Source organism: Babylonia areolata, chromosome 1, assembly GCF_041734735.1.
Source record: "Babylonia areolata isolate BAREFJ2019XMU chromosome 1, ASM4173473v1, whole genome shotgun sequence".
In the NCBI taxonomy this organism is placed as follows: domain Eukaryota; kingdom Metazoa; phylum Mollusca; class Gastropoda; order Neogastropoda; family Buccinidae; genus Babylonia; species Babylonia areolata.
Genome location: NC_134876.1, coordinates 66458731 through 66475225, shown reverse-complemented (window position 1 = coordinate 66475225; position 16495 = coordinate 66458731). Strand labels below are relative to the sequence as shown.

General features: G+C 37.6%; 2 protein-coding genes across 3 annotated transcripts in view; one reads left to right on the top strand and one right to left on the bottom strand.

Annotated features, from left to right (window-relative positions):
- The window catches only part of LOC143285903 (uncharacterized), a 35015-nt gene extending 33919 nt beyond the window's left edge, over positions 1-1096 (bottom strand). The window contains exon 1 of the mRNA XM_076593355.1: positions 993-1096. Within this exon, the coding sequence (XP_076449470.1) occupies positions 993-1003 (11 nt within the window). The 5' untranslated portion in view covers positions 1004-1096. The remainder of the gene's footprint in view (positions 1-992) is intronic.
- A 59-nt stretch (positions 1097-1155) lies between these two features.
- Positions 1156-14846, top strand: LOC143293219 (uncharacterized). Of its 2 annotated transcripts, none has more exons than XM_076604109.1 (14): positions 1156-1268; positions 2636-2774; positions 3368-3802; positions 5326-5475; positions 6929-7099; positions 7715-8185; positions 8691-8890; positions 9356-9516; positions 10075-10181; positions 10796-10935; positions 11411-11567; positions 11902-12107; positions 12805-12945; positions 14071-14846. In XM_076604109.1, exons 2-14 carry the CDS (start codon positions 2645-2647, stop codon positions 14161-14163), a joined length of 2562 nt encoding a protein of 853 aa, XP_076460224.1. In that variant the 5' UTR covers positions 1156-1268; positions 2636-2644; the 3' UTR covers positions 14164-14846. The 2 variants fall into 2 exon arrangements, with proteins under 2 accessions (XP_076460224.1, XP_076460225.1); XM_076604110.1 differs by having other exon boundaries at positions 1194-1272.
- The last annotated feature ends 1649 nt before the right edge of the window (positions 14847-16495 follow it).

The window sequence follows — 16495 nt, the reverse complement described above, 5'->3', positions numbered from 1 at the left end:
CTCGATCACCTTGTAGCTCGAAATTTCAAAGAGCCAATCAATTTCGAGAGCACAGATCATGTGACACGCCTCTATAAGTCATGTCAGCACAGAACTCTCCAGCGGTCTACTGCAGATCTCTATCATATGAATAATCGCAGGAAAAAGGCACAAAATACACCCTACACACATACACTGAGCGCACGCACCACCAGAATAAACAATGGATGGGGGATGTGTGTGTGTGTGTGTGTGTGTGTGTGTGTGTGTGTGTGATGGCCATGGGAAAGATGGGGAAGGGAGGGTCAGTGGGGGACTGATTTGAAACCAAAATGAAAGTTGGATTTTAGAGATAAATATCTTATTTTTTGTTCATGAAACATTTCTCTTTATGAAATATTCTTAAACAAATTACTATACCTTGCTGGACTTATAATCACATTTAAGGGTAAAACTTTCAAAACATACATGTGTGCTGTGCATTCAAATGAAGACCATACATAAGCATACATGTTTAATTATCACAGTCCTTGTCAGGTTTGGTGGGCTATTATCTAAACACTGATATACCCCGCAAGCATGGTGTGACAGTAATTGTCAGATTTATCACTGAGATAGAAGCTGATTAAGAAAAAAGGAGGATTTTGTTATTAGCCAAGCTTTATTGAAATTGGAACATGAACATGTGTTTTTAGCAATTTCACCAACCAGTTCCAAGACTTTTCGGGTTCTGAATGTGGTCATCAAATATGCAAATCAAATGTATCCGCTGCTGAATTTATGTCAATAATATATCAACATCTCGGTACTATCTCATATATTGATCAATCATGCACACAGTGATTGTCAAAATTTCATGGCTGCACTGCTCTCAAACTGTCAGCCTCCAGTTGATTGAATGATTACAATAACTGCTACCTCAATCCATTTTACACTGCTGCCGATAGTGTATTCCTGTGTGGAAAGCTTTTATATTTCATGAAATCACTAAAATGATGAAAATGTATACATACTCTCTTGGCATGTTGGAAAAATGTTTCAGTTCAAATGACTGTTTCACGCCCTTTCGTCGTCAATCGCCCAAGAAATTATGAGCACGACGTCTCAACGTTTCTCGCGGAAGTGACGCATATCCATGTGGTTTGGCGATGTTTCCTTTTGGCCAATAACAAGCGGGTTTTAAGGAGTTCGCGCCAAAGGAGTACGCGAGAAGTGGGAACTTAGCTTGACACAGTTTGCAAGAAAAAAATTGTGGGGAAAGATCATCAGCTGGCAATTCATCAACAGATGTGAGTAAGTCATACGAAAGTGTGGTTGAATCAAGATAATCAGTTGTTTTTTTCCCCCTCACTGCTTGCGTAGCTGGAGCAAGTGCCTGTTTGAATGTGTGTTCTGCAGGATAAGTTGATAGTGATACTGTGAAAGTGAACATCGAAATAGATTCGAATTCGAAGTTCTAAGTGCTCTGTTGTATCGTAGTGTATGGGTGATTGCAGATTTTGATAATTTAGATTGTACAATATCTACATTTCTTTAGTCATGAGGCCAAGAATCTACAAGTACGGGTTAAATCAGAATAACAGTTTTAAAACTTAACCTAAGAGAAAGATGGAACTAATTATCGTGGAATGGTGTGACAGTCACAGATGATGTGACTTTTTTTTTTCTTTATACAGTTTTTGATAGATTTTTAGTTAATCAAACAGGACCAGCTTATACAATATAAAAGCGAAAACAACAAGAGGTGGAGATTCAGCAAAGGCAATAAAGTAAACAGGTAAAATCACAATAGGTGGATCTTATCCTTCCACCCCAACCCACTTTCCGAAAAAAATTGTCAGCAGTTGGCATTACTTTTGACATTACCAATAAATCAATATATATATATATATATATACATATATATATATATATATATATATATATATATATTTAGGCCATATCCACATTTCTTCCCCTCCACTCCTCTGTGACTGGCGGAGTGAACATCCATGCCTTGTTTTGAACATTGCTCACTCTGTCTTGAGGGAAAAGATAGTGGATATTGCCCCCCCCCCCTCCACACACACACAAACACACACGTTATATGTATCCCAGCAGAGCAATGGAACTTTCATGTCAAACATGAAGAGCACCTAATCTGTACCATCCACTGGCAGATGGTTTATTCAGCATAGCCTAGGCTAGGAGCATTTCCTTTGATTTCGGATTCCTTGACATCAAAGCAGCTTTTTTTTCTTTTCTTTCTTTCTTACTTTGTAAAACTGTTTTAGTAAATGTTAGGGAAGATTTTGTGATCTGATGTGGATGGTTCTGCAAATTGTGCCATTTGCTGTTAGTCTAGCTGTGAGTAATTTGAGCTCACCCTGTAGATTCTACTCCACTATCTCTATACTGTATAGTAGTAGTAATACTTTTGTAGTTTTAGTATTGGTGAAGAAAATACTGATTATTGCTCTGTTTTGTAGTTTGATGTAATTCATTTTATTCATTTACTTATTATTTTACATTGGGAACATGGAAGTAGAAGATCTTGATCCTTTTTACTGTTGAATGCTCATGTGTGTGTATATCAGTTATCATGTATGACTCATGTTTTTTTAGTATATCACTATATCCGATAGTATTAAATGAATTTCCATGTATTCTTTTGCAGATTGTGATCATGGCGAGCAAAGCACAGCAGCAGTTAAATTTTCCAGTGCGTAAAAGTAGTCGACAGAGCAAACCCAGTCGAATTTTGCAAGAAGCAAATGAACAGCAGACCTCAACTCAGCATAAACGGAGTGAGAGAGGTAAGCAAGGGTATTTTGTATGTGTTTTGTGTGATAGTGAAGATTTTAAAAATTTTGTCCCATGCCCTATTCATTCATCATCTTTCTTTTGCGTCATATGTACCATGTCAGAAAGATGCAAACTTTAATTAGGTCTGTTGGCTTGCCCTGCTAGGCCAAATTGTATGTGGCTGACTTTTTTTTCTTTAATTGGTTTTAAAATTTTAATGGATGTACCAAGTGAGCAGTCCATGTTTTGAAATCCACAAAAAGTTTTTATACTATAAAAAGTATAATTGTCAGCAACACATTCCCCTTTCCTGCTCCCCTATTTTGGTACTTTTGGAGCATAAGCAAAATCATCATTCAGATTTCTGCCAGTTAATTCAGCCCTGTGATTCTTGAAAGGATGTATCAGATATGAGATGTAATTTATCTTATTTGATATCTGATCAAGTATCACTAACATGAACAAAAATAATGCAAAATAAAATTTATGAGTGAGAATGAACATGCTGTAAAGTTATTGTCCCTTTGGTGATATAGATTATTTACATTTAAAATCGGTTGTTGAACATTATTATTGTTCCGTTTATTTCTTAATCTCAATACAGATTCTGGGACAGGGAGTACTCCACAACGTTCCAGAAATGCCAGAAGAAAGCAAGGGGACTGTGATTCATACACACCATGCAAGATGGATTGCAAACCACTAAAGACTCCTAGCAGCAGGCGAAAACAGGGAGGAGGTGAAGCATCGCCTTGCAAGAGAGACTGTACCCCGCAAAGAACTGTCAGTGCCAGGAGAAATCTGAACCTTTGGGCAGGTTCACCAAGCCAAAGAGAAAGCACACCTGTTAGGGGTGCAAGAGCCAGGCAGAAGCAGCTAGATTTGGATACCACATCATCCTGTAAAAGCCCAAGCAAAAGAAAAGCTGCTAGTCTGGCAACACCTCCCACTCCTCCCAAATCTCCTTGTAAATCTGGAAGCTTTGTTCAGAAGCCTGCATCACGTTGTCCATCCCCAGAGATTTGTTCAGAAGAGTCAGGTGAGCCTGCATTAGCAAACTTGAATTATTTCCCTTTTCAGAATTTTAAAAAAATTTCCATTTCATCTTCTCTTCTTTAATTAATTTATATTGTTTCAGTGTAGCTGATTTATTGGCATGCTGACGTTTAGTGACCAAAGTCAAGAAGTGACAGAACAAATAAAACAAAGCACACATAAATTATATGAAAACACACGCCACACACATTCACACCTGCACCTTTGTTTAAATTGTTATGGCTATGTTAAGCAGTAATTTTTTTCTTTCATCAGAAAGATGTGTCATTTGTAGACTTTTTAACTGATTTCAGTCCAAACAAATCTTGAAAAATATTTCTAGTATTGTATTTGTAAATCATTAGATATGACCAAAAAAACCTTTCATATATTTTTTTGTCAGTTGCCATTATTAATTATAGCTTCGTTACTGAAGCATTCCACCAAGACTGCTATTATAAATCTGTGAAATGTGTATGCACAGCTTGAGCCATATAACACACTCTAGGTTAAATTCTGAACTTTTCAGAAATGTATTACACTTACAGCATATTTCTAGTTCAGTATGAAGGAGCTGCCTTACCATACAGTCATTTCTACATTTTAGAATTTCTTTGAACAAATGAAATGGAGATGGGACTGGATGAAAGACATGGTATGAATTTTATCTTACAAGTGTAAGGCTAAAAAACTGAAAGATTGGTGAAGAAGACTGTCATTCTGTGCATTTACGTGCTTAACTATGAGTTATTTGTAACATTAAAACAAGCAATTTACCTCCATACCTCTGAAAAAAAAAAAAAATCAAATCAAAGTAGCACTGCATTGCATGTGGCACAGAATTGGATGATACATCACAAGCAAACACAGCTGCAATGTTTTCAGCTTTATAACATGGCAATCCAATATTAGTAGTTGTATTTTAGGAGTTGGTGTTGCAGAATGGATAAGGCGTTGAATTCAGACTCAGCGGTCAGGGTTTGACCACATGTTTCAGCCTGGTTGTGTCCTTGTGAAAGGCACTTTACTCTGAGTCTGATTTTCTTCACTCCACCCAGGTGTGAATGAAATCCTGACTTTGGTGGGAAGGTTAGAATGGCGGAAGGAGAGGATTGGGCCCCACTTTCTTATGCTGAGCCTTGGACACAGTGGATATGAATTCACTATCTCAATGGTGGTAAAAGCTGATGGGACCTTAAACCTTTTCACCCAATATTCAGTATTTGGAAAGTTGGGTGAAGAGGCTTGATATTTGAAAAAAAAAAATCACACACACACACACACATACACGCACAAACACACACACAGAGAAGGAATTGGAAATTTGGAGGTAATTTAACTTCCTTATCCTGGTTAAAATGATATAGATACTTGAAATGATAAGCCATGTAGTTAATTTTGTATTACTTACTACTAAGCATTTTATTCAGTATTTTGAAATGATAATTGTAAATAAGGCAATATCTTTGAATTGACTTGAAACAAAGATAATGATTTTGAATGCTTTAGTTTTGTTGTCGAAAACAGATAGTGAAGACGATGATGGTCAGAATACATCCAAACCATTTGTTCAACCCCACAATGTGATGTCACCAAGCAAAGTACCGCACACCCAAGGATCAACATGTTCACTTACTCCACGTGCCAAGGGGACATTAATTCCAGCAAAAACTACAGGTAATTTAAAAATGAATTTTCATGTGCTTCATTTAAATTTTGCTGTTTTGTGGTTGTTTTGTGACCATAAAGTTATTGAAGTGAAGCAAGTTTTTTTTTTTTTTTTTTTTTTTTTTTTTTTTTTTTTTTTTCTCGTGTTTTCCCGGACTTTCTTGGGTCGACCACCGTTTTATTTTGTACATAAATTTAATATGACAATTCAGAATAGATGGGAAAAAAAAAGAAAAAAAAAAGAAGATTTTTTTTAATCTGAATACAGTCAACATTAACAATAACATATGGAAGTCATAACCAAGACCAATACCCAGCATTCCATAACTATATCATTGTAATCAATAGCAATTATGGAATGAATCACCCATACAAGAAAAAGCATACAACTTTTCATTTACCGAATCAAGGCATGTGGAAAAAATAAGTTAACATCATTTTATCATTTGTTATTGAGTTTCACTGTTGGAGACTGATGTCAGGAAAAACTGACAGCCGCATCCAAATTTTGCACTTGCTTAACTGATGTTGAGTCAGGTTACTGGGGACTTAAAATTGTCATCCATCTCTCTTTAAAAAAAAAAAAAAACAAAAAAAAACAACAAAAAAAAAAACAAAAAAAAACTATCTCTCTCTCTCCCTCCCCCCCTCCCTCTCTCCCCCTCTCTCTATATTACACACAGACACAAAAATAAAAGTCTCAATCCTACACATCGAAAGTTAGCCAAGACTCAAAGAAAATACAACATCAAGAATTAACAGAAATTAAATTCTATATGGAAAATACAAGAAATTGAAAACAAAAAACTAAAGTGCAAAGACCGTTCACTACTACTACCACTGCTGAAGATGATGATGATAATAATAATAATAATGATGATGATGATGATGACAATAACAATAATAACATTACAGTGACATCCAATTCCAAACTACGAAACAAACTGTAGGCCGGCTATTTATAAACATAAAACTGTTTCAAAGCTTTTGTTGAACCTGTGTGTGGGATAATCAAAGAAAATCATCTTAAATATTATAATACATATACGTCAAAAGACATACAATAGGATCAACATTAATTAATGGGAAAAAAAGAAGAAAAAAAAAAGTCGACGCCCGGACAGGAGGCAGGTAACACCCACCGCCCCCCCACGCCCCCTCACCCCCTGAAACGACACACGGTGATTTTTTCTTCTGCCGGTCAAGGACTATCGCCACATCGTCCCCAGGACAACTCGTCGTATACCACATGAAAGGGTATATAACATACTTGACAGTACACAATGCGCATTGTCGACATTATTGATTATTTTTGCACATTCATTTTTTCTTTGGTCTTTGTTCCCTTCTCTTTTCCACTTTTTCTGTCTTTCCTATTTTGTCTGTTCTTTGGCTCTGATGTAGCCATATTCTAAATATTTACCAATGCTGAAAAAAGTAATATAGTTGTGTGTTGAAACAGATTGTGACAAAGTCAACAAAGCAGCATCCAGAGAACCCTGTCTGCTACGGTCACCGAAGCGTCATATGAGGGGTCCTTCTGAACTGAAGACACAAGCTTTGCTGCCTCCTCCCTCTCCTCCTCTGTCACCCTCTGTTACAGCATCTATTCCTCACCCATCAGATTCAAAAGGTAAGCATGCTAACTTTGACTTTCTTTCATTGTGTCTGCTTGTGGTGTATTTAGTTTCCATCAGCAGTCAGCTTCAAGGTCAATTGACTATTCATTGTTTTTTGGTTGTTTTTGTTTTGTTTTTTATGTGTTCTTTGTCATCTGTGAGACATTTTACTAGGGTTTACCTCCATTTTGATAAGTTGTTTATCAAATTAGCATTTTCTTAATTCTTTTTCTCTTTATGTTATTTTTTTGTAAACTGTTCATGCTTGTGCTGTCTGACATCTGGGTATACCAGAAAGGAAGAGAGAATTCATTCTTAAGTGTAACCTACTCGACATGCCTGCTAATCAGTATAATATTCTGTTCTATTTTCTTTGTCACCATAAAGTTTGATGAGTATTGTCTCAAGACTCAAGATTTTGCTGTTTGATTATGATAACATTGATAAACTCTGTAAACTGTGTTGTCAGTTCAAGCAGTACAGTTTTCATACAGCAAGAGTCTGACTTGCATCCCTAAAATATATGATAGCATTCCCTTGATTTTCCTTTCATTGAAAATTTATTTAAATTCAAACAAAATTTATCTCGGCTGCAGTTTGTGTAGATGATGATATTATGCACATTGCAGAGCATGTCAGCAAGGTACTTCTCAGCACTCCAACCAAGGTTGCCCAGCTATGCCACTTGTCACAGAACAACAAAGCTTTACGGACAGACAGTCCGCAGAGGTCAGACATGACCTGTCAACATATAAGGACTCGCAAAGAAGAGCTGAGCCCCATCAGAACACAGCCGTCAACACCACAAAAACGATGCGCCTGTGAACGAGTACTAAGTCCGCACAAAAACGGGGCATGTACACCTGAGAAAGTGTCATCTTGTGGAATGGAAAGCCCTTGTGGCACATCAACATCTCAGAAGCAACTGTCTCAGAGAGAAATACTGAGTCCAAGAAAGACATTGACAAGCCCCAAAAAACTATTGACCAGTCCCCATAAACTGCCAAGCCCAAAAAAGATGTGGACTCAAGGAAACGAAGAAAACTTCACTCTGAAGTCGCCCAAGATGCTGCCCAAACTCACAGTGGCCAGACAAGACAGTGAGTTGGCTAATATTTTTGTTACATTTTCTGGTAGATGCTATTGTGATAACTGACTTTGTTTTTCAGCTTTAGAGATTAATGTTTTTATTAATTCTGCACTTTGGTGGAATTGAATATTGACACTGATCTGTTTTTAATAGTATTTATTTTGTCGAACAGTAACAATGGTTTAAATAACAAAGAAATTTAAATGAAAGCATGAAAGGAAAGATGACTTCCTGCTGAGAGGCTTGACAAGTCTGGTTTTCAATTTTAAAGAGCATGAACAGCCCATTTCCTATGCATTGGTGAATATGAAAAAAAAAGAAAGAAAAATAAGGTATCTGCTATTTTGGTGGTGTTCATAATTCAGTATGACACTACAATCAGTGGATTGGTAGAGAACATGAGTTATTCCATGGCAGGTGCCATTATTTTGTTCTTATAATAGTGCAAACATTAATAACAGACATAAAATGATAAAAGGTATCAATGTAAATACCTGCTGTGTGTACCTGTTCAGACAGTGGATACCAGCGTGCCAAGCAGTCCCTGCACACAGCCAAGCCAGATCGCCTGGTGGGAAGGGAGGCAGAGGTTGGGGAGATCACCACTTTCCTCAAGACACACCTGGACAACGGTTCAGCTGGAAGTCTCTACATATCTGGTGCCCCAGGCACTGGCAAAACTGCGGCCCTGCTGCACATCATTGATGACTTCAAGGTGAGGTGCTGATCCTGTTTCTCTTATTGCCAGTGTTGTATTGCTTGAAAACGTCGGGTTCATTGATATATATTCCTGACTGTCATTTCTTGTTCCAAACGTTTATTGTTTCTGCTGTGGTTAAACATTATACATACTGCCTTTAAATTACGAAATCTGTAAAAAGAAACATTCTGTTTCCATGGGGAGAAAAATACAGAAAGAATTTGAATGCTGATCTACACTCTTGAAACTGAACCAGTAATTTAATTACTCATACTTCACCATGGCCCACTAGTGCAGACTCCGGCAGGGGTCTGACATTCCTGTCGTGTGCAAACTACTATCTGCCTATGCGGAGAAAACGAAAGTAGCTACGGCCAGTAACCTCCTGGAAGTAGGTAACCTCCCCTTTGCCCCCCTGACTAGTGCACTCTTTTTCCGGCAGCCACTACACTCTTGAAACTACGTTATTGTCTGTGACAGGTCCAGTACAAATGCAGTATTGCCTACCTGAACTGCATGATGGTGAAAGACGTAACCTCTGTCTTCCGGAGACTATACACAGAACTGTCAGGAAAACCAGCCAGTGGCAGAACAACCGTCAAAGACATGGAACATCTCATCACTTCCAGCAAACACAGCATGTATGAATGAGTCTGATGTTGAGTGTTTCAAGGCATCTGTTCTGTGTTCACTGCCTTGTTGCAATGCCTGTGGCTCTTTTGTTTTGAGGAAACCCATAAAGGGCGCTGGGGGGAGGGGGGGGGGACATCATTTACCATGTGGCTGCTGCTGCTGAGCATGCTTTGTGAATATGTTAGAACAGTGTGGTAAGGCAGGGCATACAAGTCTGATTGCAAAGTAGCATTCTTTGTTGCGACTTTTGACTTTTTCCATTCTGGATCTCATGTATTTAGTGTTGGGAGAAATCCATCACACCTGGAAAGTGCTTAGTTTAGATAATGCACTGCAAATCTGTGTAATAATCTTATTACTCAAAGGTGAGCAGTAATTAAAGAAACTAAAAAAAAATTTTTTTGGAAATATTGAATAGAACTTCTTAATTTTAATGGCTGCTGAAAAGACTGCTTTACATCCTTTCCTCCATTTGTAGTATATATGCTGTATTCATGTTCTTGAATGTTCAAGATATTTTCAATTTAGAGCCAGTTGATGTGTTAGAAATTGTTGTGTGTTTGCAGGATCTTGGTTTTGGATGAAATTGATCAGCTTGACAGCAAGAACCAAGAAGTCCTGTACACAATTTTTGAGTGGCCGTCTCTCCTCCATTCAAAGCTCATCCTCACTGGTAAGTGATGGTGATACTGATTGCAAGGCTTTGGAAATATGCCTCCTTTCTGTGTGTCCCAAATGATATTCTGACATCTGAAGGCATATTTCCTTGAAGAGGACACCCTCTGATCTATCTTTTTATAGAAAGAAAAGGTTGTTTGTTGGTGATATTTTCTCTGACTTTTGTTCCAGGAATGATTTGTACAGTCACACCAGTAGAAGTATAGAATTGTTATATGGACTTTGCATGTGTTTGTTGTTCTGTTCTGAAAAGCCACTGTAACATTTCATCTTTTTATTGTTATTGGAGTATTGAGCTAAAATTTCTAAGTTGATGCATGAATTTAATCCTGAAGGAGTAACCCAAATAACCAGAGGTCAACTGCATTGTGGGGAACTAAGCATTACTGGCTCAAGTATTGTTGTTGTCATGAAGAATAATAGACTTTAGAATATAACTGTGGAATGGATTATGTTATGTTTTCCTGACATTGTGACAATTTCAGTTTCTTTCATAAATTAAAATCAAATACGTTCAGAAGTATGTCTGACAGAATAACACAATACATTTTATTATTTTGCTTTTATAGACTTTTGCTGTGATGTTAAGACAGTATTGAATCCCAACAGGTGTGGCCAATGCTCTGGACCTGACGGACAGAATCCTACCACGTCTACAGGCCAAGCCTCGCTGTCGGCCCAAACTGCTTCATTTCGCCCCATACACCCGTAACCAGATAACCGCCATCATCCAGGACAGGCTGGTGCAGGTACTTCCCTCTCTTTCCTGTCTGTTTTACAGTATCAGTGGGAGGAGGAGGGCTTTTAGTGGGATACTTGTAGAACAGCTGTTTTCTGGTGTATAGAAAGCTAATGCATTTGCTAATTTGCATGGAGGTCAATACATTCACAGTATGGGGGAGGATATGGAGGGGGCTTGTTGAACTTTATTGTGCAAATGTACTACTGTAACTAGGTACCTTTTACGTTCGTTACTCTTCACAGATATAAGTACACATTTTATTTAGTACCATTGCTAAACTGACAGATGATTATCAATATTAGATTTTTTTTTTTCTCTTTTATTTTATGTAGACAGTCTGATTGTTTGAAATTGTGTGTCATTATCTTGTGAAGGAAGGAAAGGCTCATTTGCCTGTTTATTCACCAGTTTATCCATTTAGTCTTGAGTTTTATCATGAAAACAATGTGAAGAGTATTGTAGTCATGACTGTTGTACTTCAGACAGGGGACACCATCGTGGAGAACAGTGCCATTCAGTTCTGTGCCCGCAAAGTGGCTGCTGTGGCTGGGGACATGAGGAAAGCACTGGATGTGTGCCGCCGTGCTGTGGAACTGGCTGAGTCAGAGTCACGCAGCCAGACCGTCCTAAAAGTGTCAGGTGAGAAATGGGGAGGCTCATAGAATGTTGGTAGAATCTGGTTTTCTGTTGTTACATCCAAGGTACTGTCAGTCTGTCTTAAGTCGTCTGTTTTTGCTCTCTCCTACTTCTATTCACCCTTTTCATGAATGGATTATTTTCGGCTATTTATTTTATTTTATTTTTTTTACATTCACAAGTGTGCTCTCACAAACACAAAGAATAAACCAGTTTGAAAAGGCATTAAGTCATTCTTGTTTATTTTTTTGTCTAACTATATTTAATGCAAGATTGTCCTTGCACAGTTGGTTAAAATGGAAGGTGAAAACTTATCAGGATGTACTTGTGTGTACAGACTGTAACAGCCCGTCCAAGCAGCAGAATGGGCCAGCGGTGAAGAAGATTGGCGTGATGCACATCAGCAAGGTGATGGGGGAGGTGTATGGGTCCAGTGTGCAGGCCCAGCAGAGCGAGGGGGTGCCCCTGCAGCAGAAGTTAATGGTGTGCACCTTGCTGCTTGTTGTCAAGACTGGAAAGTTCAAGGAGGTGCCTCTGGGCAAGGTGAGAAATTGTTTCTTTCTGTACTCTATAGACATAACAAAAGTAAGCAATTAAAAAAACATTTTTTTTTAGTTACAGTGTGAGTGTTCAGTGGTTACCTGGGCGAAAATTGGTAAATCTTTTATAGTCACTGTGGTAGCTGCAGTTTTGGAATTGGATACCATTATTGTTAATTTTTTTTTTATCAAGGGGGAGAAAGGAACAAAATTTTCATTGACCTTACCATAACTACCTTCCTAATGTGGTTCCTGAATTTTAAAATCCATTGTCTTGAGGATCAGCAGATAAAATGTGTGTGTACATGATGGGTTAGTTCATGATAACAAATCATTTTTCTTTTAGTTTTGTAGTTTTGTTTATATCAGCAGATCAAATTGTGTGTGTGTGTGTGTGCACGTAACAGATTAATTCTGTCTTTTCTAACTGTTTGATATACATTTGTTTTGCAATTGTATGTGGACCAGCATATATGTGTGTGTGTGCAGTGAATTCTGTGATTTCTAACCACTTTTTATGTATTTGTTTTGAAGTTGCATGTGGACCGGCAGATAAAATGTGTGCACACAACAGTTTAATTCCATGATATCTAAACATTTTGTATCAATATGTTTTGCAGTTACATGTGGACCAGTAGATAAATGTGTGTGCCTGCAGTGAATTCTGTGGTTTCTAACAACTTTATGTATTTGTTTTGCAGTTGCATGAAATGTACTGCAAGGTGTGTCGGCGGCAGCAGATGACACCAGTGGATCAGTCAGAATTCCACTCTGTCTGTGTGCTGCTGGAGGCCAGGGGAGTGGTGGGCATCAAGAAGGCCAAGGAGACAAGGCTCATGAAGGTGGGCTTTCTTGTCAACTTTCACATGTGAGCTGTATGCCAGTGGACAAGTTTACATGTTGTCGGAAGTGATTGTTCACTTTCTTACATTTTAGTCTTAAGTTGCTTGTGGTTTTCTTATGTAAATATTACAACAATAACATGAAAGATGACTGCTTAGTCCATAAAAATTACAAAAGAAGAAAGTATAAAATCTGTAGGTTGTGAAACAAGACTCACTTTAGAGATGTTCATTGTTTCAGACCATAGGTGTGTCTGTTAACACATTCCCTAAAGACAGACCTATGGTCTGAAATGTTGGACACCTTTTCAAGTGAATTGTGCAACCTAAAGTTTTTATCAACTTTCTCCATTTGTAATTTCTAGTCGACAATAATTTGATTATTTTGATGCATATTTAAATGAATGGTAAAGTTATTGTGGAATGTATTAAATGAATGATTTAAAAAAAAAAAAAAAAGTGATTGCACTTTGTATGTTCTATGTTGTGTTTTTGAGCCTAAAATATTTTTTGTGAATTTATGACAGTAAGGTTTTACCTTTATCTTTCTGGGAGATTTGTCCAGTGTAAGCACATGTCTTTGATATGTCCTGTAGAAACTGTTTTTCAGTCAGTCTCATGAAAATTTGTTATTTGTTCATTCTAACCTGTCCAGTGAAAGGTCGTCTTTATACCCAGACTGCTTATATTTCATGTTTCTATATTTCATGAAGGTTTTTAGCAACATCCTGTTTATTTAGATACATAAAATCCGAGAATTTTAACACCAAACAGACATTTCATTTGTCTAGGTTAATGCTTGTATTTGCACAACCAAAGTTGCTGTGTGAGACTTCTCATAAAGCATAGTTTGGGTTAGATGATTTTTTTGATTCAGGTTTTTTTTGTTGTTTTTTTTAAAGTTTAGTTTGTTTCTTGTTCCTCGTTGTAGAATGTTTTCAGTGTATTTGTTGCTCTCTTTTTTTTTCTTCTTTTTTTTTCCCTGATGTTTGGTTGACAGGTTATTTATTTGAAGCCCGAGTAGAAACTGAAAGATTTGATCAAAGAGTTAATCATTTCAAAGAAGTCTAGTTGTAAATGTTTGCTGCGACCTGTCTTGACCCAGTGTTTGGTGGTGTGTTACAGTTAACTCTGCGTCAAGATGAGAAGGAGCTGGAGCAGACTTTGAAAGACAAAGTCCTAGTGTCCGCTATCCTTGCAGATGGTTTGCCTAAGTGACCAGCACACAACTCCAGGAAATCCAGAAGAATCATAAAAACATGGAATTAGCAAATTTATTTTTGATGGCACAGCACAACTGTGTTGCTTAAAAGTTCTGGATTAATCTATGTTGATAAAGTGTTGCTCTTGTCAATATGAGTGACTGATACCAGGTTAGAAACAGTTCATCTTACCAGGCATCGTTCAGTGAATGCTGTTGCATCAAGGATTGTGTGTGTGCGTTAAATTTTTTCTGTGTCTTTTGAATAGTAACTCGGTAACTGCTGGCTTTTTTGTGCACTTTCAGGGTCATCATTTTAGTATCTGGCTGCTGTCAGTTTTATTCATAACTTGATGGAAGTGCATTACTGCTGAAAATCAGTCATATTTTGTCATCATTTTGTTCAGTCATAATCAGTTTATCTGTCATTAGATTCAGTCATGTTCTCATCCTGTGAATGCTTCAAGTGAATGATGGAAGTATGTACTTGTATGTTTATGATACTGTGTTAGCTAAGAGTGCAAGTTAAAAGGTTTTCTGTATAACATTGGTATGAATGAAATTTTGTTTCAATGGATGCTGCTTTTGCTGAGTTCAGAAACAGACATGTTTTAAACCATGGTAATTTATTTAAACTGAAAAGTAATTTATGCAAAATGTTTGAAAACAAAGTGAATGAATAAAGACACACCTGAACTTATTGGCTTGATATGTTCAAGTTCTGGTCTGCAGCGTGCAGTCAGGTGTGGTGTTGTGTGGTGTATTTGTGTATTACAACAGAATGGCTGAGGAAGTGAAACACTGTGTGGTTACATTAAATAGTTTGGAGATTTAAGCCTCTGCTGCGATGCCTATTATTATAATAGTTACCACTTTTATACACAGTCAGGAAAGCTGGTCTGCTTCCAAAGTGAAGCATTACTTCATGCAGACATTTATTGTTTTTGTTTTAATACAAATTAATTTTTACACAAATCAGTAATGCTATTTAGTATTTTGCACACACAGATAATGGAGTTTGCCATCTCTCTGGATAGTCTTAACGGAAAGCAAATGATCTTAAGGTGGAAAAATTCTGTTGTGTATCTGTGCTTGTGAACTTGCACATAATTTACTGTGTTTTTGTATGGCGTGAAAATCCCAGATGTTCGAAGCCACAGATGGGAGGCAGGAACCAGTGAGCCTTACATTTCTTAAAAAACAACTAAAATCAAAATCAAAATCTTCAACAATAACATTTAGACTGTTGCTCAAGTGCTAGCAATTCCTTTTCCTGTGCTCTGTCTCACAGATCCGTATTCTGTTGGCAAATTACTTTACATTTGGTTTTATGTTATGATGAAATAGCACAGAGCAACAAAAAGTTAACCTTCACTGGCTATTGTGGGTCATACACGACCCAGAAGGGTACAAAAACGCAAATCTCAGCCAATTCTTAATATTTTTCTACAAAATTTCAGAAACGCTTCCTACACCTGAAAGGCCAACTTTTGCCAAAAAATGGAAAAAATTAATGGGTAATTAATAAAGGTGGCGTTTTAACTACACAGATGCTTGTGTGGGTCGTGTATGACCCATGCTTTTTAGAGGGAAAACATGGTCACCCCTCAAAAGCTCTGGGTCATGCATGACCCATACCTTTTAAATAGTGATTTCAGGTTTAATTTGCAATTTGTGAAGGAAAATAAAGTTTTACTTTCAATAGCTTCACTTCCCCACTACCCCTTCCTGCCCCGTCCTTTTCGCCTGTCTTCAGCTATAACCCCCTTCCATCCCTTTCTCTAACAGCATGTACCTGTGTGACTGAATATCTTTGTACGTGTATAGAATGCTGTGTCATCTCTCTCTCTCGTCTCAATGTCTCTCTCGGATGTACCTGTGTGACTGAATATCTTTGTACGTATATAGGATGCTACGAGTCATCTCTCTGGTCTCGATCTCTGTCTCCATCTATCTCTGTGTGCATAAGTAGGGTTTGTATGTATGTGCATGTGGTGTTATGCGTTTGTGCATGCGAGCATGTGTGAATGCGTGAGCATGTGTTTCTTCTGAGTGTGTGTGCGTGTGCGAGCGCATGTTTGTGTAATCAGTTGTTATATGTTTTCCTTTTCTATATTTTGTTATAAACTTTGGAGGAATATACAGGTTTTGTCTCTTTACAAAGTATGGGTCGTGCACGACCCACACAAGCTTTGGAGGAATAAACAGGTTTTTGTCTCTTTAAGGTATGGTTCGTGGATGACCCACATGAGCTTCCATGTGTAGTCAAAAGCAACAGGCAGCGATAAAGAAAAACCTATCCACCCCCCCAAAAAAAAAGACATAAAAGAATAACAAGAGAGGCAAGGC